A 24,099-nucleotide genomic window follows, 5' to 3' on the forward strand; every position below is an offset into this window, starting at 1 on the left:
CAAGACTTTGGCGTCTTTGATCTTGGATAGTCACTTTAACGTATTCAGAAACGGAGAGATACAGTAAATAGAAAACATGGAGCAAAAGATCTACCTGGCAATAATAATCATCTGGCTTCAGAAGTAGCCCTTTCACTTGTTGAAATCAAGTGAAACTACTGTATCTAATCAAACCATCTAATTTAATTAATCAAATTAGAAAAAAATAGCTACAATAATTCTTATGAATTGTTTTCCTAAAATAAATTATTGTGTATAACTATAAATATAACAATATAATCTTGGAGAAAATCCACCGGAAAAGTGACAAAAGTACATTCCATTAAGAAATAATATAGAGAAAGTAACATTGTTTTTCAATAATTTTCAATGTATTGTCTATGAAATTCTGCTCCGTACAATCTATTGATTTAAATCTGCTCACTACAAGGGCAGTGACTCCGTACAATCTATTGATTTATTTCAATAGCAACACGCCTGATTGTAATAGTTTTAAAACATCATAGGTGAGTATTTATACTTCGTTATAAAAAGTTTTGCTGCCCCAAAACTTGAGAGCCTCCTAGTTTTGTACCTTGCAGCAGACAACCAGTGCCTCTAAGGATTTGGATTTATCTTCTGTCGTCTGTCCCTCCTCCTTCCTTGTGTTTTCCAACATTTCTCTCTCCCGTTTCTCCTCTTTTGTGCCTGTCTCCTCTGCTGCGTCTACCTCCTTTATCTCTCCCTCCTCTGGAGACTCTTTCTCCACTGTGGATGTTCTTGTTTCTGCTGCTTCCCTGTCCTCCTTCTCCTCTGCCAGTGGGGAGCGCACCCTGGTGGACAAGTCTCTGCTCTCCCCCCTCAGCCTCGTCACGTTTCCCTCTAAGAGGCGCCGCTGTACAATGCTGTGAGGTTGCTGTAGAAATGAAGGGAGAGGTGAACAGAAATTAAAGAGGTCATCGTGGACAGAGAAAATATATTTCCTTTTATTTTGTGCAGTCATACATACACATTGTTAAAACAGAATATTTGATTCAAAGCCTAAAAGCTTAAACTGAGGACTACTAAGGGTAAGATAAGTTACAAAAAATTATCAGCAAAAGCTAAAAGGAAGCAAATACTGCAATATGTTGATTGTACTGTATAAATATCCAGTCCCAATATTTGGTGAAAGCAGGTTTGTTGGTGTTTACAGCCACAAATCTTTCTGAATAAGTCTCTATCAACTTTTTCACACAGGCTTTGTGCAATTTTTGTCCTTTCTTCTTGTGAAATTTTATTAAGTTATCTCAATTTGCTAGAGGATTACTTATGGACAGCAGTATTGAAATGTTTACACAGATTTGCGATAAGATTTAAGTCAGTAATTTGACTGGGCCACTCAACGACATGCAGTTTTGTAATTTTAAGGCACTCCAGTTTAGCTTTGGCCTTGTGTTTTGTCTCATTCTCCAAATGAAAGATGAATTTATGTCCTAGGTTTAGCACTTTAGCAGACTGAACCAGGTCTCCTCTTAGATGTGCCTGTAATTTGCTCTATCCATTTCCAAATACATCTACACCTTTTTACACTTCTTAATATTTGATTTGACCATACTCAAAAGGTTATTCACTGTCCTTAAGTTTTAATACCCTTTTCTTGGTTTGGACAGCTCAAGGTTAGTTTTCGTAGTTAAATCCTTGCTTGAAATTCACTACTTGACTGAAGGACTTTACAGAGATATATGACTTTATTCTGAAATCATTTGATCCAATATTATTGCGCACAGGCAAAGACTGCTCAGCTAATTAAGAGCCTTGTTGCGTTAATTTTGTGCACCTAAATAAATGTAGGTTTTTGCACAAATCAAAGGATTTGAGTACTTTTGCAATCATGACCTCTCCAGTTTTCTTTTAGAATTTCAGTGGAGCAGGTTGATTATACAACAAATATTACTGTACTTGCTACATCAAAGTGTCATGACTGCTAGCTTTAGTGAAAACTGAACAAGGGTCTGAATACATTTCAAGGCACTATGTATGAATTCAATCATAAAAATATGCACTAATACAGTTACTTGAAACACATGCAAATTTGTCATACAGCAATTATTCTATATGACCATCAAATAATGTCTCCAGCAGGCCAGACATGCAGAGCTCCCTTTCAATGAACCAGTCCATCAGAGCTTCAGTGCAATGCTGTAGTTTTGATCTTAGCTCAGGTCAGACACTTTAAAACAGTTTAGCTGATTACAATCACCTAATGGATGGTTTAATACTGCAGCCTAGAAGATCAAAACTGTCAGTCAAATTGTCCTACTCATTCAGCTCTATCTCTCTTGCTTGATGCTAAGATCCTAAGAATGTAAATGACTAGTTCCACAATTACTGACCTTTTTAGACGTTTTTGTCTGTTGATATATGCAGACCATTTCTTTCCATAATATGCTAAAATGTTACTTGAGAAAGTAATACCATTCTGTGTCTTTTGGATGGAAGATTAGTCACCTGCTGTGAGATTTCTTTTTATTTGTGATGTGCAGGTCTTTTCCTCCTGAAGAAGTCAAAGGAGTGGGCTTAATGATTGAAAAAAAAGAGGTACAGTACAATTTCAGTAAATAACGAGCACCAGCTGAGGATTATTTTGGTTTTAAAAGATCGGGAAAAATACACCTCCATAAGTAGTGCTCAGCTTTTTCTCCTGCAAAAGCCAAACTCATTGTGTTCTGGGTAAGGTGGTATTTTTTTTTCCTTTTTCAATTTCTTAAAGAAATAAAAGAGCAACGACAACAGGAAAAAAAAAGTTCTGGCCACCCTGAAGGGAACAAACTGTTTTCAGTAATACTGTAAGTCATGTAGCATCCTACTGCATCAGAGGCAGTTAGCTTCAAATCTCTGCGCTCCTTTGAAACATATTCGCATTGCATTTTGAAATCCATTGAGCTGCCACTTAATGATGCTAAAGCAAAAGACCCTTGCTTTGCCCATCATTCACTTAAGCTTCAAGTGTTCTTTATTGCTCCATTAAAGCCTTAATCTCCAAACCAATGCTGATTATCTCTTTACTGGATCTTCTGTATGCTCCTCTTTATTATCTTTCATTAAGCCCCACTCCACTCAGGGGAAAAAAAACTGCCCATAAAAAAGAAAATATAATTGTTTTGGTATTTTACACTCTGTGGTAAGCAAGCAATTATTGTACATTTGTGGAATATGGGAGTGTTTAGAATTGTTTTGCAAAGAGAATTAAGGTTGGCTAGGGGTATGTTTTATTTAATATGTGTCATTAAATATGATCTCTGCATTTAGCAACTGTTAGATTGACAGTATGTTTGTAAAGAGCACTACCTCGGAATACCACAATGAACTCTTATTCTTACAAAAATACAATGAAGTATTTTTCCACTGTTCATGTTGAAAGATAAGCTGAATCAATACATTACAGTACTTTATAAAATATAAGTAAAACATAGTATGTAAGAAAAGTTACAAATGTGAGGTCATTAGCAGACTTATCTTGCTTGGTTGCTAGCAGCCAATCATTTCCACAAAGAAACAGGGTATGAGTTTTGACAATAAGGCTGAGTAGCTTGTACCATAATCCCACAACACTTTTTTTTGTAAAATAGTGCTACTGTAGATATTCTCCTTTTAAAAGAATGTTAGCCATTATTAACATTACATTAATAATAAATTAATGTTAGCACCTGTGTGCTTTGGCTCACACATTACTTTTGACCCTGAAGATGTAAACTGTGTTGACTTTTTCAATGCCTTTTATGATTTTGGAACTTGAATTAGGTGATTACCACATGCCAGCCCTTGAACACTTTTAATTATGACAGATACTACTTCAAAGTAATATTTGACAATGATGTGTTAAGTGCTTAACAAGATTGTTCTGCTTTTGTTTTATTTTCTGTATGGTGTCTGCTTTCAATACTTATCCAATGTCTGGTGAATAGTATGTGCTAAAGGTTTGTTAACTTTGTATTGATATTATAAATATAACAGCAATTTTATACAGGGCATGCACAGAGACAACAAAAGAACCAAATATGACACTGGACAACCTAAGCAGTTTTTGCCCTATAGACAACCTACCTTTTATTGCTAATATTTTAGAATGTGCTGTTGCAGTTTAATTAAATAACAATTTATTTGCAAATAACCTCTTTGAACCCTTCTTTAGCTGGTTTCAGTCACTTACAGAACACAGAAACTGGTTAAAGTCACTAACAATCTTCAAATGGCTTCTGATTCCAGTCCCCCATCTATCCTTATTCTCCTAGATCTCAGTGCTGTTTTTGACACTGTTAACCATGACATCTTACTTTCCAGTTTTGAAACTGTGTTTGGAGCTTCTTGTTGCTCTTGAGTGGTCCACCTTTTACCTTATCAACACTTACTTTACTAACCCCCATTTCTCTGTTGAAGATTTCAGTTCTGAAGTTAGGGACTGTAAGTCTTCCTCTAATATACACTATTAATAGGGCTTGACATGTGAACCTCTTACAATTCAGCATTTACATGTTCCTACTTGGTCTGCTATTGAGATCGCATGGTCTGATTTGTCATTTCTATGCTGATAATAATAATAATAATAATAATAATAATAATAATAATAATAATAATAATTGCTTACACTTATATAGCGCTTTTCTGGACACTCCACTCAAAGCGCTTTACAGGTAATGGGGACTCCCCTCTACCACCACCAATGTGCAGCATCAACCTGGATGATGCGACGGGAGTCATAGTGCGCCAGAACACTCACCACACATCAGCTATCAGTGGGGAGGAGAGCAGAGTAATGAAGCTAATTCATAGATGGGGATTATTAGGAGGTGATGATACTGATACTGATGATACTCGCGTGTCCAAATATTGTAAAAATATCACTCTTTCATCTCAGAAATCTAACACACTACATCCCATTTTGGGTCTGATTATAGCTGAAAAGGTGATCAATAAGATCATCTTCTCTAGAACTGATTGCTGCAATGCTCTATTTGCTGTGGTATCTACGTTGACTCTGAACCAAATTCAGAACTTTGACAAGGACACGTGCAAGTGATCCTGTACTGGAGTCCTTGAACTGGCTTTCTATTTGGTTTCATGTCTACTTCAAAACTCTCATCTACTGTACTGTATAAGACTATATGTCTTGGTAACTCATTCGTTGTCTGACATCTGACCTGTGATAATCTTCCTACTCCCCACCTTGCAACCTTCGTTCTGGTCTCCTATCTGGAATTCTATCCCTAAGGATATTAGAAAGTCAGATTTCCCTGTGTGCTTTCAAACACAGAATCAAAACCTTCTTCTTCAGGAAGGCTTTTATTTAATTGATGTCTGTGCCTGCCCCCTTGAACCTCTACCTCATTTTATTCCTTCTGTTTCTTTGAGTTAATTTTGTTACTGTTTTCATAATTTTAACTGTTTTTTTACTTTTCCTGTAGACTGTTATGAAATTATATTTTTAAAGGTGCTTTTAAACTTATTATTACATCAAGGCAATTTTGAAACAAGTGCCGGCTGCCTATTGAAAGAGGTGACAGTGAATAATGTTGTTAGAAAAGTGAGATGGATTTAAAACTGTGTTATAGGCAATTTGCTTGATCCAAATCACATTTCAGATAAGACATATCTATTATAAGCTTTTAAGTCACTTAAAATTCATTGAAAAGGTCTATATTTCAGATTTTAAAGAAATACATTTCCCATTTAACCGTCCTTAAATCTATCCACCTGTGCAGTGCAGTTTAGGAGAAGGTAGGAAATCTTGGTTTATAATTTAGATGTTGTTGACAACTCCCACCTCTTTTGTTAAATAGATTCTTGTGTGCCTCTTGCTGATGTTTTAATATTACACTACTGCATAATGAGGGAATGTGAATGCTGTTTCAAGCTAAATTTGAAAAGTTCCTTGACTTTAACCATGGCCTGGGTGACAATTCTTGCATTCTGTAGAACACAAAGGTTTCAATAAAGATAGCTTTCTGCCTTTGGAATTGCACTGGAATACTTGGTTGTATTGGAATTATTATATATTGGAAATAGAGGATACTCTATCATTTTGGAACTTTTTTAAATTGAAAAGCACTTTTCCAGAGCATGCTTAAAAACATTTTGTTTTCTGAGACTTGTCAGATGACTTTATCAAAAATAAATTAATTTACTTCAAAGTATTAAATCTTAAGCTATTAAATCTTATGGCCAGCAGTCATATCACCCTGCAACTCACAACTGACAGCCCCCTGAAGCTAAGCAGGTCAGTACCTGGATGAGAGACCTCCTGGGAAAAACTTGGTTGCTGCTGGAAGAGATGTTAGTGAGGCCAGCAGGGGGAACTCATCCTGTAGTTTATGTGGGTCCTAATGCCCCAGTACAGTGACGGGGACACTATACTGTAAAAAGGCACAGTCCGTCGGATGAGACATAAAACCGAGGTCCTGACTCTCTGTGGTCATTAAAAATCCCAGGGTGTTTCTCGCAAAGAGTAGGGGTGTAACCCTGGCGCCCTGGCCAAGTTTCCCATTGACCCTTACCAATCATGGCCTCCTAATAATCCTCATCTATGAACTGGCTTCATTACTCTGCTCTCCTCCCCACTGATAGCTGATGTGTGGTGAGCATTCTGGTGCACTGAGGCTGCCGTCGCATCATCCAGGTGGATGCTGCACATTGGTGGTGGTGGAGGGGAGTCCCTATTACCTGCAAAGTGCTTTGAGTGGAGTGTCCAGAAAAGTGCTATAAAAGTGTAAGCAATTATTATTATTATTAATTCTTATTATCTTCAGTACGTCATTCAAGAAAAAAATATTTTGAAGCCACCCACTTTGTTAGTTTGCAGACTCTGCAGTCTCATGCAGATAAATGCTACATTTTGCTTGTTTTATTCTAAATTGCAATATAAATTCAGTATTATCAGGCAAAGAGAATGAGGTTTCTCCAATGCCTTCATTTATATACAGTAGTCATTCTCCTTCAGAAGCTACTATATTGGGGGGGGTCTCTATTTGAGGGATGCTAACACTGCTCTATTATTGGAAAAAGTACTTTGCGGAAGTTGTTGTCCCATCTCACCGCTCAGAACTCTGGCATTTTCATGTCAGCTGGAGGTTATATGAACAAATTAGTTCAATGTGAGCAGACATGCTTCATTAAAAGGTGTCTGGCCTCTAATAGGCCCTGCTGCCCTCAGTTGGCTCCTCTCCTTCAAAGAGCCCACAGGGTAGTGGAATACACTAGGGAGTGGGCCTGCCCCTGCGAGGCTGTCTGGTTGCTCCACCAGGACCAGATGGCCTCCTACCAAGGAACTGTAGCATCTCCTGGCAACCACTCCTGCTCCACCATCCCGAGGCCCACTGAGAAGGAAGACACCCTGGAGCTCAAGGGCTCCACAGCCACAGAGAATCACGGCAATTTAATTAATCTATTATTGCCTTTGAAAGAGTCTTATTAATGATATTATGTATGTATCACTCTTGGAAGAATGCCAAAAGGCCTTGAACATTGATCTTTTATGATACTTTATGTGTATTGTTACAATCTAGGTTTGGGACATACAATCTTTATTAGCGATTTACATTTCTAAAGTTAGCATCTCTGAAAACCTAAGAATAATGAATTTCATTTGAGGTGTTTGCCTAGGTGTAGGTGGGTTGAAGTGTGTATAGGGCTTCATACAAAGACTAGCATTCTGGGTTTCTAGGTCTGTAGTACATGTACTGTAGTACATAGGCCTCTAAGAGGCATAGTTTTGTTTACAAGTGTTTTTGTTTAAGGTTTTCTGTTGAATATTTATGTGGTATTTGATGCTTAAAAAATATATGTCCAAGTTTGACTTTTATTTCTCTCTCATTACCGACTCTCATTACTCTTCTGCCAGAGCTGTGCAAGAGAATATAAAGAACCCATTTGCCAGGATTCATGTGTCTCAGTTAGTACCTACAGTAGTGCTCAGGTCCTTCTTATTTAACTGCTCTATTTTCCTGATCTGATATTTTCCTGATAATTTGTAACAATATAATAGCGCTGCATCCTGAAGCTCAATGATATAGCAGCCCACACTCTTCCAGCTATGGGTCCAAAGCCCTAACTATTACTACAGTATGTTTAAAATCAACTATTTCTGAAATTCTTTACAATGTTCTGTCTCTACACTATTTATTTTATTGGATTTGTTCTTTTTAATCTTTTTGTAAAGTGCTTTCTTTCTTCCTGAATTCCTGATTTCTGGTTTCTCAAAAACATATGTTTTTTAACACTCTTAAGTGTACCAAAATACTTTTTTTATTTGTCTAGTTAACTACTGTAGATGATATTGATGTAACTTAATGCATGAACTGTAGTATTCTATATATCATGTCATGTCAACTCACTTCACACTAGGTAAGCATTACATATACTTATAATATAATTATAAAAAGTATTTTTACCATTCCTGGGTGTTTAGGAGGTAACCTGCTTTAGATAAAAGCATCATCTAGAGTACAATGCATTAATTATTACTCTATGTATTCTGCTAACAGAACTGCCAGGTGACTCTGCTGATTGACGTATAACATTAGACATACTCTTATTAGGCAATATCAAATGATGTATTGTGAAACAGAAAGCATCCTTTTAAATTGCTGTGCATTTTTATTTGCGGAAGAATCCTGTATTTTTATGAAAAGTGGTTATGGATGCTGAAAACAGCAAAGTATGTTAAACTTAATCTGCACTTCTCTAGATAAATGACACGGTCAATCCTGATAATACCACTGGCATAAAGTTATGGGACACATTTAAAATTCATAGAAACTGACTGTTTTGTGTGTAATTATGCATTGGATATTTAATACCACACACAAATTTTTAAATGCAATAACTTAAAAAAGAAGAAAATAATGCTAAGAATTCCCACCAAGTCAAGGTTTTCATTTTTTTGGGTTCCTCATATGCCCTGCAGATTCAGCCCCTGACTATAAACATACTGTACAATTGTCTTACTGCTTAATTGCTTCCCCTCATGAGTCCTATAGGCAGCACATTGTAGAGCTTAACAAAGAAGCATGTCTCATTGAGGTCTTGCTGACAGATGCGCACAGCCACAGACTGATATCATCACTTCCCCATACAACCCCTCTGGTTGTCAAGCAATTTTTCTATCTTTCTTTTTCTCTCCCCCCCCCCCCCCCCCCCCCGTCTCAAACGTGCCCTCTTGTTATCATTAGGAGGGGTTTTATTAAATCTGTAAAATCGTTCACTTGAAGGCCCTGCCTTGGTGTTATCTATCAAAGTGGCACATGTGCCGTCTCCTTGCCTTCTATTGTTAGCCTTTCCCAGCTGACAGATATTTGTGTTTTCATGTGTTTGAATGTAATGTGTGGCTGGCACAACACAATGAGGACTGACAGCTGCAAAAGCAGAGAAGAGTCTCAGAGTCTGAATAAGCCATGATGGAACAAGCACCTGTGCTCAGCATGACATATCCAATTTACTGTTCCTCTCTACTGTATGATTAGGAGGTGTGTTGGAAATTCACCCATTTAGATCATTTCAGTTCAGCAATTCCTCACAAGCCTTACATTGTTACCAAAACAGCTACCACTGCTTACCTTTGCAAACAAGTCCTCAGCACCCTTACTGAATTCCAATGCGAGCTTATGTATAAGCAAGCTAACAAAAATAATGTAGTTTTTGCTGTCAGTGGCATCGCAGTGACATTTGTTGACACAAATCAATTAATGTGGTGAAGAAATGTGATGTTTTGTTATGAGTAATGAAATACAATCAATGTGACTTTAGATCTGCATCTATTAGTGCTGAATTAAATATTTATTTTCTTAATCAAGTGCATTTCAAAGGCATGTTGTACTTTAGTAATAGCCCATAGATCATTTGCATCATGTTTATTTATTCTGCGCCTTCTAATCGCTACTAATGAAACAAAAGAATGTGTGAACTGAACTTTAAGCCTTTGCTTACTGCTACTGTATTACAGTAAGGCATCATTTCAATTAAATAATAAAATTAATTAGTTCAAGTTTCCACCCAAAGAAGGCTCCACAGCCAAAATGTTGTGTTTCTTTTTGTCTCTTTTCAGCATGGAATAAACTTTTAATTGTACCTTTGCATAAAATTAATTAATTGACCTAATTTACCTGGACTTTTGCTGATTAATTAAAAACTATTTAACAAACCCACACATACTGTGATAGGTGGAGGGGAAATCTGATGCAGCACTTTGTTGTTCCTCAGAACTTACTTCAGACACAAAGTCTGTAGTACTCATATCATGCTTAGCAAAGTACTGTATTTCTATTTTAAAATTGTACATTTTGCCATGAAGTGTTTTTTGAAATACACCAAATCTATTTAATTATAAAATTCCAACCATTACTTTTAGTAAAAATGGAATGAAAAATTACCTTTCAGTGGGACAATGACTTAAAAGCTACAATGTTGTGACTTTACTAGAAGAAAGTGAATGTCTTCAAGTCGACTAATCAAAGTCCTGGCTTGAATCTGAAAATCTCTGGTACAGTTTAGTTTCTTTAGTTTGTCAGTTTAGAATATTGAATTAATCCCCCTGAATGTTTCCAGTTGCTTTTCTCTAGACATGATATTCCAAATGAGGCCTTACTACAGGTAGTGCATAATACAGTTCAAACATAGAAATAAATTCTACTTTTTTCTCTACAGTATATATCCTAGCATTTTGTTTTTAATTTCTTCCCCACATTGTCTGGAATATGTAAATAACATATCAAGATAAACACTTTTGTCAGTATAATATAACATTTAATTTGTTTTTTATATTGCTTCCATATAGTCTGCAAAATGTAAATTACACGTCAACATACTTTAAAAAAAGGCATTTGCATTCTTTAAGTAGTCACTTCTAGCTCATTGTTTCATTTTTTTTATTCATAATTTGCTTTTAATATTTGCATGCAATACCCAGCATTTGTCCACTTCATCAGCTATGTGTTAGCAGTCTTGATTTTTATGTAGTTCAGGTAGCTGCGTCAGGATCAAGTAAAAGTTTATTTTAAAAAGTTTATTTTCCCCTGAAGAAGGCCTCACAGCCGAAACATTGTGTCTCTTTTCTTCTCTTTTCAACATAGAATAAACCTTTACTTGGATTTTATGAATATCATTTTTAGTTTAATTTGCAGATTCTACAGTGTTTGTTCATCCTAAATTGGAATCATCTGCATGTATCTAGTTTACTAAATATTCTGGAATTCTAGATCATTGATATAAATTAAGAAGAGCATTGGGCCTAGTACAGATCCATCCAGAACTCCACTAATTACACCATCCCAATCTGAGTATTTATCCCTTATCCATATCCTCTGTTTTGAATGAAAGTCCACCAGAATCAGAAAGTCAAACAGAAAGTCAGAGTTATTCACAAAGAGCATTACAAGAAAAATATATTTCTATATGTATGCAGCGTATATAAACAACAACAAAATAGACATTAATTGAGAGGATGCATGCGATGAGGTGCTTCTAATGCGTCAAAAATCAAAACAGAAAAAAGGAACAATGTTCCTGGTTTTATCAAGAGATGATAAAGCACCTTTGTGTCTTTGGTACTGGAAGTTGGTGGGTTTACGTAGTCAGGACACTGTCATTCCATGCATGAAGCATTAAAAGTCACCTATTTCTAACCTGGCAAGACTTTATGTCCAAGTACAGTTCATGGTAATATGCCACGATCTGGGAGACCTCACCAAGATGGACACATTATTATAATCCATCTGCGTGATCATGTCTGCACTGCCTGTTCCACTGCATCAGGAACTCCAGATGGCAACAACCCACGCGTCAGCAGTAGCTTCAGAGACAAGTTAGTGAACAGTCACATGTTTGTCCAGCTTCTTTGAAAGGAAAGGAACAGAATCCCAAGAATTCGGGCTGTAGCGAATTTGTATTGTTTCTAGCGGTTGCCACACATTCTGCAAGTTGGTGATGGTTAAACCCCAGGGGAGGTCAGCCCTGTTTTCAAATGTCTATCAGCATAATGAACGAACCCATGTCATGTCTTTTCAATAGCATGTGAGTGCACATGTTGCAAGAAAGATTTAGGTTGGTTTCATGATACTAACTTTATGATCATATTTACATTTATCAAATTTACAAATATCACTTTGTGAATTGGAATAATAAAAAAAACTGTATATTGCAGCTCTGGAATCAATCCAGAGGGGAACAACCTGTAAAATACTTTGTTTTAAAACAATGTCCTTACAAACATTTTTAGTCAAGCCTTTTAACAGAGAACTAAGTGGGGATCTGATACAAGTATTTAAAACCCTCAAAGACACTGACATAGTCAACCAAGTAATCTTCTTCATTATCAACAGTGAAACCAGAGGACACAATTAGAAACAAATTCAAATTGAGAACAGGAATCAATTTGTTACACAAAGGATTGTGGGGGTATGGAACAAGCTACTAAGCCATGCTTCCACAGCTGATATCCCTACTTCTTTCAAGATCTACCTAGAAGACTTTACCATATGTTGTGTATTAGGTACAGACTGCCAAATGGGTTAGATGGGTTGAATGGCCTCATCTAATTTTTAATATTCCCAATGTTCTTAGGTTCTTGTTGCAGTTACAAGTGATTAAGTTCCTTTGATGCTAAGTATTTGATTATTATTTAAATCTGTTAAATCATTTCTTAACATTAACACTGTAGGGGTTTGGTTGTGTAAAGGATTTAATTAGGCATTAATACTAATGAGCACAGAATTTTTGTGTTATTACAATCATGTCTCAAACAAAGTAGGCTATAAGGTCATTGTGAAATACTGTATTTTGCTTCTTAAAATTTACCTTCCTCTGCATTTTAAATGCATGTTGTGTTACCAAACAGCCAGTAGCAATAAAACACGTAGGTTGATGTTGCCAGCTCTCAAAGGTTAAGCAGGGTCTACTATGGTCAGTATTGGGAGACCTTAGACTAATGTTGTGAGTCTCCATACAAATGTTTAATGATTATAAGCAAAGTTATAAGTGATTTGCTCCAGTTGTGTATTGTATGTACTCGAGTTTACATATTGACCATCCAACGAATATAAAAAGTTAATAATATTTTGTAACAGTTAAATCCAACACAATAAAAGTGCAAACGGCAAAATATTTGTAAGAAAAATATTATGCACATGAAACAATAGCCAGTCATGCTTTGCAGCTTGGGAGACAAGTGTAGCCCAATGTTTTTGCAATTTGTCATCTGTTTCCGATAACTCTACTTTTAGTAAATAGGCCTGTTATAATTTAGCCATTTTTTTCACATTCACAAAACAGGAGAGAAAGTAGATTAGGATTTAAATAATTGTGAATGATCTAAGACTGCAGTGATAGTTATAGTAAAAGCCCTAATACACTACACTGTGTTTTTTTAAATATACCAATGGGTTGAGGGGAATGTTATACCATACTTAATTGATTAATTAATTAATTAAATAAATAAATAATTAGACCTATTAGACAATACAGCACAGGGTTGGAACAAGAGCTAGGGGCCACAGCTCTTCTGAGAATTCAGTTCCTGCCACAGTTCAGTCCAAAGTCTTTAGTACAAAGAGTCTATTACGAATAATAAGTGCCATCGAATGGCATGATTATGAAAGGATATGATAGGATTTTCTTTGGATGTTTTCCTGTGATGTCTCTTGCTGTAAAATAAGCATTTTTCTGTCCCTTTTACATGTGCCTGGATTCAGCAAAATGTGCTTTCCTTCATGAGCTGCCACACTAATCCAAGACGACAGCATACAAGAGCATAAATGTATGCGCCACTGATTTGGTTACTCAGCTGCACTCAGCCTTCATAGAAAACCCTGACAGGGTGCAGTCACACATACATTTCCTCCCTGGAAAAATGTCCAGCTGTATTCAAATGTTAGCTGTATTCATGCACCTAAACAAGGAGTTCACTGCATCCATTGGAAAACAATTATTTATCGAGTTTGGAAAACTGAATTTAAGAAAAGCTTGTGGTATAAATCCAAAAGTGAGGAGCTCCAAGGGTGAGTGATTTTTGATCAACTTGTTAATTATAGGCACCCAAGATTGGTCACTGGAGACCACTAAACAAACAGTGTGACAAAATATTTGGTCAATGGTTTGACAACGTGATAGGTTCACAGCTACCAAGCAGAAGCAAATACTGCAGCTAGAGGCATCCAAATTTACCAGTGAGGATGAATATCTGATAGAAAAAGTCATTATAACAAAATTGTCAAACTAAAAATTTCTTCTGTGCAGGAAATGATGGGACAAATTTATTTGAATGCAGTGGGGATTCCAAAGAGGCACATTCATTGGGTACATCAACAATAACTGTATTAACTTTATATTCACAAAGTAACAAAGTACCTGCCACATTCTATACACTGTTCACAAAGAAACTGACATGCAAAGCACAGCAGAAAATATCAATAATAATATAAGATCATGGACTGATCCAATGTAGCTTGTTTATGCAGCCTTAGGTTATAGATTGCAAAATAATACAACAAGATTGATAACAACTTTGGCAGCTAGACCAAGAGAAAACAGGAAATGAAGAAATGCAGGGGGAAAACAAACTCTGAATCCATTCATTAAACTCTTACCCCAGCACAGGCCTTGGAGTGTTGAATTCTAAGGTTTCCAAGGTTACCAGAGATTGTACCAGAGATACAAAAAACTCTTAGAAACAAATGAAAAATTACAAATTAAACCATTTTACTGTGGTAAGAGCTTACTAAGAGACAGAATAAATTGCAAAGGTGACATGCTTTTGATGAGAAAAAGATATAGTGATTCATGAATGATTAATTTACAATTCCTTCAATAAATTTAGCTGTTGACAACTAAGTAGTGTGACTGCTGATACTTAAGAAAACAAATTAAGAAAGAAGGCATCCTGATGGTTATATCATAATTTATATATTCTATAGGCTGTAATAAAGTGTAAATGTTGCATGTGTCATATTGCAGTGATGTATAAAACAAACTTTTTTTTTAATGGAACTTATTTTTAGTGTGGTGAATATGAAAAGGAGACAATGTGTTTTTTGTTTCACATGCATATTCCTTGAGAACTTCACTACCTCCTGAGCTGCTTCTATCATGTAGAGTGGAATAATTACCAAAGAGGTTAATGCTTTGATCACAGATAGATCCAATTACAATTAATAACTATGTAACAAGCTAATGTATCGATTATTTTGAAAGCTGTTAGCATAAACCACCCATCCGTTTTCTAACCCTTTTATCCAATACTGGGTTGCTGGGGGCTGGAGGCTATCCCAGCAACCAGTAGGTACTAGGAAAGATAAACCCTGGATGGCATGCCAGTCCATCACACTGACAAGCACACAATTACACCAGGGCTAATTTTCCCAGAATCCAGTTAACCTACCTGAATGTTTTTGTACTGTAGGAGGAAATGAGAGTACCCAGACGAAACACACAAACATGGGGAGAGCATACAAACTCCACACAGGCCTAGAATTGAACCCAGGGCCCCAGTGCTGCTATGAAGCAATACTAACTCTGCTGACCTCTCAGAATCCACTGAGGTCTATATCTGAACTAATATCCTTGGGACTGAAGAAGCAAATCAACAGACTCATATGCTAATAATTTACCCTAATTCAACAAAGTTTTTCTCACAAAAAGCATCATCTGTGCACATTAAGATTTAATAAAATAAAAGCAAAATACACAAACATTATGCCTGGGTTTTTGGAAAATACTTTAATACAAGCCGAACAAATGCTGCATGCTGAAATAAATACATGACATGAAGCTAAAATCTTGCATAACCTGTACCTTTCAAGACTGAAGTACTCTATTTTATAAAAGGATCTGAATAGCCTACATATTTATAGACCATTTTTAACACCTATCCATGACAGGGGTGAATGTAGGTCACAGAATGTCCTGATCACAGGCTGTCTGTCAGACCTCACTCTGTGGTAATGGAGAACAGTACCTTGCAACCAAGCTTGCTAATGTGTTATGTATGTGACCTGAGGGAAATGTAGCATCTCAATTAAAGGTGCATTTCTGCTTTAAACTGGAAAGACAGCATTAAAAAAACAGACCAAAGGTTGCCTGATAGTGACATTTGGATAGACAAAATGAAGCTTTGGATCAGGTACCCTTTCATTGGGTGAGCAGCTGGTATTTGAATGTCTTAAATTCCACAATTCACCCACTCTTAGACAACAAAACTGAGTCCAGGAGACTGATTTAAATGAACTCTGGAAGAGACTGAGTATGAAGGATGAATAAATTGTTTAATGAAAGGCCTTTTTAAAAAGTTTAGATGGATGCAGGGGCACTGTGAATCATCTGTTCCAGTTGATTCTTACAATCTGTTCTGATTTGAGCCTACACTGAATCATCAGTCTGTTCCAGTTACTGAATTTCCAATTATTAGCATAGCTCAAATTGTTTCTTCTGCCACTCCAAGTAAGCATAGCATAACCCTTTTCATTTTGGCTTGGGATACTGAAGGATAAGTTAAAAATGACTGATGCTTGAGACATTCTAACTGTATTCTAATGGCTATGTACTGTACATGAAAAGAGTGTACATGCTTTAGTGCAGGACTGCCCCCACTTGATAATGGAGCACAACTCTTTAAAATGTGAGTGGGAAGAAAAACAAATGATTAACGAAATAAATGCTCATGTCCTGAACTGGTCATCAATGGCCTAGCTAAACACCATGAGAATGTGCTAACTGAACCCTTAATTATTTGGTCCTCAAGAGCCAGAAGTTTTGAGTTTTTGCCTCATTGTACTCTTGTAGGTCAATAATAATAATGTTTCTTTATTAGCCCTATACAATTCCTTGCATTAGGAATTCATCTTTTCACATACCCCAGCTTTTCTCCATGGAGACACAGACAGGGAGAGAAGCTTGGGGTCAGAGCACAGGGTCTGCCATTGTACAGCACCCCTGGAGCAGTTGGGGTTAAGGACCTTGCTCAGGGGCCTAACAGAGTAGGATTCCTCTGCCAGCCACAGGATTTGAACCAGCAACCTTCCAGTCACAGGGGTAGATCCTTAGCCACAGAGCCACCGCTCCACCCTAATGTGTTTTTGCCTCACACCAATTACTTGACCAACCTGCTATGTTCTTGCAAAGTATTTTAACAATTAAGGAATTTGTGACAACTACAAACAAGGGTGGAGCTCAGACCCAGTCCTTGAAATACTACAAATCTAAAACCCAATAACTATCTTTTACAAACGGAATAATTAAAGCACTAAAAGATTAGAAACCATACTTTTTTTGTAAAATATATTTACGTTAAAAATCTGTTACTTGATACTACCTGACTCAGTGTTTTTATCTTAAAATCATCAATATTGCACAAAGTACTTCTAGGGTAGATTCATGTTCATAAGCAATGGGTTCTAAAGAACACCAGAAGTGAAGACCCCAAGAATGAGGTAAGTCAACAGAAGACTGCCCTTCTTCCTCATTTCAGTCCAGTAAAACCCTATAATTCTTCAGCTAACATACATTTAGATTATCACTGGAAAAGGTTTGATTCAAAAGCTTTGAATGTCCAGAAGCTGCCCAGAAGTGTGTTAATACAGTGATATAAATGCACATATAAATTATATTTCTTGTTGCTACTGGACACAGAACAGTGAATTTTGAAACCCTCTCTGCAGACAACAAGTACTTTGTTGGTAATTTGCCATTTAGTAAACATTATGGCAAGAGCTGATAGAGGGTAATAAAAATTAAACAAGAGCATCAGTACAGTCTAATTGGCAATCTGTCCAGGGATCTCAGCAGGGATGTATCAGCCACATGGAGACTATGGAGCTGTTGCTTGAAAATAAAGCACCTCACAGAAGTGTGAATGCTGAAGAATTGTGAATTGCACTTGGGGGATGGCTGGTGTTCTTGAAAGTAGTTTTGCTCTGTTTTCAATTATCAAAAAGAATGGCACATTTGTCTGGGATAGCTGTGAGTCTTGTGGTCCTTAGCTCCTGGAGCATGTTTGTCATAACCATCATGTGAATTCGAAAAGACCACCTGACGTTTCTGCACGCTGCTCAGGTTTGTCTCAGGTTTGTGCTTTTGGCAAACACATTTCGCCATGCCCCTTGGACCACATCTATACCATCTACCTCATTATGATTTCTTATTTATTGCACATCTCCAGTCATTGTTTACATGTCTGCATAGTTTACATTCAAACTGTTTACTTGTTTACTTGTACATTGTCTACTGTTTGTTTGTATATTGTCTTGATGCACTGTCTGCACTTTGTGTTTTTACTTTCTGTAAGTAAGAATTCCATTGTACCAGTACATGTACCAGTTACATATGGCAATAAAGTTCAAGTTCAAGTTCAATTCTGAAAGGTGATTTGCCAATCTCCAGGCAAGCTGGTATAGGAGAAATGCCACTCTCCTTCGTTCTCTTCACTCTCCTTCAACTCATTTATTTGGTAGATCAATTTTTCCTGACACCTGTTTCTGCAAATAAATGCATAATTCACCTCAAAGAGCCTTTGCCCCTTGTTAACAGTTTGGAAGAAGAGATGTGGTGTAATATCCACACTCTCTTACTTGGAGCAAACGTTCAGAGCCAGGCTCACCTGTACAGTACAAAACATTCCTAGATCTTTCAAAGATTTTCCTGAGAAATACATGCTATTGTGCTTGGCCATCTCTTTATATCAAGGATGTGTGTACTGTGGACTGGCATTCATTTGGTTATTATCATATCTTTATTTTAATAAATTGAGGACCCACATATTCTGTAATACATTGTGAGATGAGAAAACCCAGTATTAATTTGTCCAGGGTGCAGTTCCAGCTGTCAGTGCTCACAAACTTGCAAATTAAAGTTCTCAAATCTGTTTGAACAGCTCAACTAAACCATCAATCTGAGGTCCCAAGGTCTTAGACATTTAATATCTGACAGAGTTCCTGCATCACTGAGGATATGAGTCCCTTGATCTGTGAGGATTTCATCAGGAACCACTACCCTAGAGAAAATGTTAAAGAACTCCTCCACAGTCCAATAGACATCTTTAAAAGAAGGATTGCTTAAGGATACTGTGTTGTGAAGTCCTCAACAAGCAACACAAAACAGTGTCCTGATTCACTATCTTCCAGTGGACCAATCAGGTCCATACATATATGCTGAAATAGAGTATCCATTAGAGATAATGGTATGAGTGGGGCTCTGACATGGTCCTGCTGCTGTTGTTATGATTGTAGTCCCTCCCCCTTAAGGACGCGCTGGCTCTTTCACTTCTGACTTGATTTTGTGCACCTGCCCCCTGTTCCAGCCTCCTATTCAGCCCACCTTAAAAGCCAGACCCTCACTCTGTTCTGGGCTCTGCATTGGTTCCTGTACCAGGCAAGTCCGGGACTGGTAGCGTCTGGTCCCGTTCCCCCCGACCCTCCACTGGATCCCACTCCGGTTTTTAATCCCGTTTGTCTTTGTCTCTGATGGCTCTACACAGAGTACATCAGCTCTGTACTAATCCTTGTGCCATGACCCCCACGCCTCTTAGGAACATGAACTAGGGTCTGACTGCAACCCGAGTCTAGGAGAGCATTGATTTTGTCTTCTCCAAATGAAGTCCTTTTCCAGAACGAGAGATATGCTAGCACATGTCCAAGCAGCCCTGTTCACTCTACATCCATTTGCAGACAGTGTGGTATTCTATGCCCTGGGACCCCACAGTGCAGACTTGCTACTTCTGCCTTTCCAGGGACACACATCCTGCCAAAAGTGAAAGTGGGTACCAGAAACATCACGCTGGTCTTGCACAGGAATTTAGGTGAGGCACAGGCTGTAGAATGCAACTTTCAGGCAACTGAAATGTGTCTGCAGCCCTGGACTGTCTTTGCTGTGGAATCTGTCCTCAGAGGACAGCTAGTGGTTGTGAGTTTTTATCTTCCCTGTAGTGCAGGTAATCTTCAGCAAGCTTCTCTATGTCTCTAAGGGTTCTGAGTCAGTGGGTCTTCACTCAATGACACAGCTCAGAATAGCATCTCAAAGCACAATTGCTCCAGGACAACTCTCTCCAGATTTTGTTTTTCTGGACCAACTGTCTTGGACACAACCAGGATTAGCTGGCATTTACCAGGTGCTAAGCAAAGGTACACACTCTAGGGATGCCATCAATGTCAAGTCCCCTTAACTTCCAGTGTGGTCCTGTGCAGTCCAATCCCTCCCAGAACTGGATTCTTTAGTTTGGTGAAATGTTTTATGTCTGGCACTGCCATAGCCAGGATCACTGGCCATCCACACATCATCTATAATAAATCCATCAGGCTTCACACTGGGTGCAGTCTACTTAGTATGTTCAAATTTTACCAGGATCAGTTAGCAATACTTTAACTACTTCTTTCTGCCAGTTTTAATTTCTACATGTCTTCAGAAAGACGAAAGCACCAGTATCAATTTCCATTTCCATTGGTTTGCCATTTACATCAGAGGGTTTACATTCCTGTGATCTTATAGCGTTCACTTCCAGAATTCCCTTCCAGAAAATGCTGTGCCTCATCCTGTGCCTGGTGCATTAAGCTCTGTGCCACCACTCTGGAGCAGAAATGTTGTAGCTTCTTTCTTGTGTTTTTCAGATTGAAATATTTTCCCCAAAGAATTACAAATCACAAACAAAACAGTGGCTCATTTTATCTTGCCTTAACTTATCTCTCTTTGCTTTGCAATCTTTTCACTTTCAAAGATTTACTATGCTGTGCTGCATGTTAAACTGATTTTACCAGGTACTGTATACCAGAGTAAACCTTTACAAGAATGGCTGCAGAGTGCTTGACCTATAATGTATTAGATATCTCCCATACAGTCTCCTGATGTCATCAATCAGTCATAATTAAGTCCTTCAAACACACAGAAAACAAAGCTGACAAAACACAGGGGAATCGCTTGTAGCATGAACATCTGCAGAATTACCCCTCTTTTACTTCTGCAATGAATCTACCTCTGGTCAATATGGCTCATATTATCCTTGGACATAATTCTTATTATTTTCAGGAGATTTAATTTAATAGAGAATCATATGCTTAATAAAAATTAAGTATTGCAATGCTTTATTTAAACTCAGACTCGCAATCAGTTATGTGAGGTATTCCCTCAAGGGATTGATCGGGGAGCTCTTTTTTAGAAATTGTGATCTTCAAAACAACATTGAGAGCACTGTTTTTGTATCCCTCTGCAATGATCTGTCAGCCTGCCAAAGTGCTTCTTATTTTAGAGCTGGCAGTAGGACTACTATATTCATAAACACAAAAGCACTCTCTGAAACCTATAGCATTGATCTTCTGAGAAAACAATTTAATGTGCAAGTTCACTGTCATTGAAAGATATTTAGGATTTAGAATGCAAATGCGATGTACTTAGGCTTCCCCTGTAGCTACAAGTAGTAATTAGATAATTACAGTATGTGCCACTAAGCTACATCAAGTCTTAAATGCCTGAAGTATATACATTTTATATGACTATATACTGAGATGTTGCACCTATGTAAACATGTCATATTATCTCATCAATGTCTAATATTGTCTTAATTTTATTACTCATAGACATGTAATAAAAACAGCAATATTATGAGCAATCAGGCTCATTTGCAATTATGCTCCCAGATCTGTAATTATGCAGTCACAGAGTGTGACTAAAAACTACAGTACATAGAATGGAGTGGGGAGCTGTGTCAGCATGCGAGCCACAAAGCAGCAAGAAAAGATTCATTCCTCACTGAAAAGTGAACAGAAAGATGTGAACTGTGTGCAGTAGAGAGGGTGAGAGAAAAAACATGAAGCAAAGATGGGTTGGTGTGGAAAAGAGTAATATACAAAATAATTAGTCCATTGTTAAATTGTGCACAAACTGCATTCTTTCAGTGTGCAACAAATGACTAATGCCTTTCTAATCTCTACACTTATTTGTAGAATCTTACCCTGCAGGTTAGATTCGGATTCAGTTTCCTTTGGGATTTCACAACCAGATTTCCATCTTACATTATCTTTTCAACTTCTACCTTTGTCTACTACTAAAACATTTATTTTTGCTTTTCGGCAATAAACTAGCCTCAACGTTTTTGTCACGCCCTCTGCAGCCAGGGGGCGCTCCTTCTCTGTCCTGTCCCTAGTTTCCGGTCTGCTGTCCTTCCTGTCCCTCTCTTTCCCTTGGGCTATATATTTCCGGGTCTTGCACTCTGTCCTCGCTCAGCATTGACGTTCGGATGTCCTGAGACCCGCCTAGCACCAGGGCGCCCCACGTCCGCTCCCTGAGGGCATAGGTTTCTATACGGCATTCCTGAACTCTTTGCACTATGAGCCCGGGCCTTTTTCCCGTCTCGCTGCTACGCATATGGGTCTTTTTCCGCTCTCCTGCTCCCCACGGTTTGTCCCTTTGGACGTCCGAGACAGACTGCTGAGCCACCTACTGACCCCGCGAGCGGCTTTTTTTTTTGTCTTGCCGCAGTTTTTTTTTTCTTGTTCTCTGGGCTGTTTTTTTTTCAGTTCCTCTATTCTAATCACTGGATATCACTCCGATCTTCCGTGCCTGTGAGCGGGTCCTGTACCTGGCTTTCCTCGGGTAGATCACTCCGATATCAGTGATTGAATGTTGAGCTGGCTTGCCTATTCTTATTACTGGATATCACTCCGAGCTTCTGTGTCTGGAGCGGGTTCTCGTGCCTGGCTCTTCCTGGTCTTGCTCTCTCCGATATCAGTGATAGAATGGTAAGCTTTCTGCCGTTCCTCCATGCTTTTCGCTGGATATCACTCCGGGCATCTGTGTCTGTGAGCGGGCTTCGGTCTGGCTTTCCTCAGGTTGTCCACTCCGATATCAGCGTTAGTATGCGAACGTGCCCATTTGCCGTTCCTCCATTCTTTTGCTGGATATCATTCCGGGCATCTGTGTCTGTGAGCGGACTTCGGTCTGGCTTTCCTCAGGTTGTCCACTCCGATATCAGCGTTAGAATGTGAACGTGCCATTTGCCCAGTCTGCGGTATTTTTCCCCGGGATTTTTGTGGGTTTTTTTTTCTTGTTTTTTGCCTTTTGTTTTGATTTTTTTTCTTCCTGGTTCCCCCTCCTTTTTGGTCCCCCCTGCTCTCTGTGTCTCGGAACTTTGGTTCCTACCTGTTTTTGGTTCCTATCTGTCTTGTGTGGTTTGTCTCCCTGGTCTTTCCCAGGTTTTTGTCTGTTGGGTTTGTGCTTGTGTACTTTTTTGTTTTTAGTCTCTGGAGCTCTTCTCTACCCCCCCTTCCTCCACCCAATAAAGGTTAATACCCCGGAGGAAGGGGTAGCTCTCAGCCGTGGATTCCCGGAGGTTTCCTTTCAGTTAAATGAGGTTTTTCCTCCCCCCAGTGCTGTGCAGCTTATTTTTTTGTATGGGCGTCAGGAGCCGCCCATGAAGGGGGGGGTACTGTCACGCCCTCTGCAGCCAGGGGGCGCTCCTTCTCTGTCCTGTCCCTAGTTTCCGGTCTGCTGTCCTTCCTGTCCCTCTCTTTCCCTTGGGCTATATATTTCCGGGTCTTGCACTCTGTCCTCGCTCAGCATTGACGTTCGGATGTCCTGAGACCCGCCTAGCACCAGGGCGCCCCACGTCCGCTCCCTGAGGGCATAGGTTTCTATACGGCATTCCTGAACTCTTTGCACTATGAGCCCGGGCCTTTTTCCCGTCTCGCCGCTACGCATATGGGTCTTTTTCCGCTCTCCTGCTCCCCACGGTTAGTCCCTTTGGACGTCCGTGACAGTTTTATTGGCTTATAATAAATGTCTGATATATGCACTTTTTCTTAGATAGCTACTGTGCAGCAACCTTGTATTTAATGAAAGTACATTTTTTTAGAAAAACAGACAAAAATCAGAATACAGCAGTCTAACATTATAACTATCTCCCATTCTCCCATTGTCAATGGCAATGTCTGTCAAAGGAAACGAACCTTTTTGAATCTTTTCACCAAACACCAAGTTGGAATGATGTCGCCACAGTTTATCTACAATATGTAACAGGAATAGATTTTTTTCAAGTGGATGCCAAGAATGTGAGAAGTGAACCAACAAAACAATTTTGGATTTTGAGAATGGAATCAAATCTTATTCATTAAAGGGGGA

General features: G+C 38.3%; 1 protein-coding gene across 1 annotated transcript in view; it reads right to left on the reverse strand.

The window, feature by feature from the left end:
• nrip2 (nuclear receptor interacting protein 2) overlaps window positions 1-24,099 on the reverse strand; it is a 55,008-nt gene that overhangs the window by 27,970 nt on the left and 2,939 nt on the right. The window contains exon 2 of the mRNA XM_088646881.1: window positions 575-895. Coding sequence (XP_088503007.1) covers window positions 575-895 — 321 coding nt within the window. The remainder of the gene's footprint in view (window positions 1-574; window positions 896-24,099) is intronic.

The sequence above is a fragment of the Lepisosteus platostomus genome, chromosome 9 (assembly GCF_059453375.1).
Source record: "Lepisosteus platostomus isolate fLepPlt1 chromosome 9, fLepPlt1.hap1, whole genome shotgun sequence".
Classification (NCBI taxonomy): domain Eukaryota; kingdom Metazoa; phylum Chordata; class Actinopteri; order Semionotiformes; family Lepisosteidae; genus Lepisosteus; species Lepisosteus platostomus.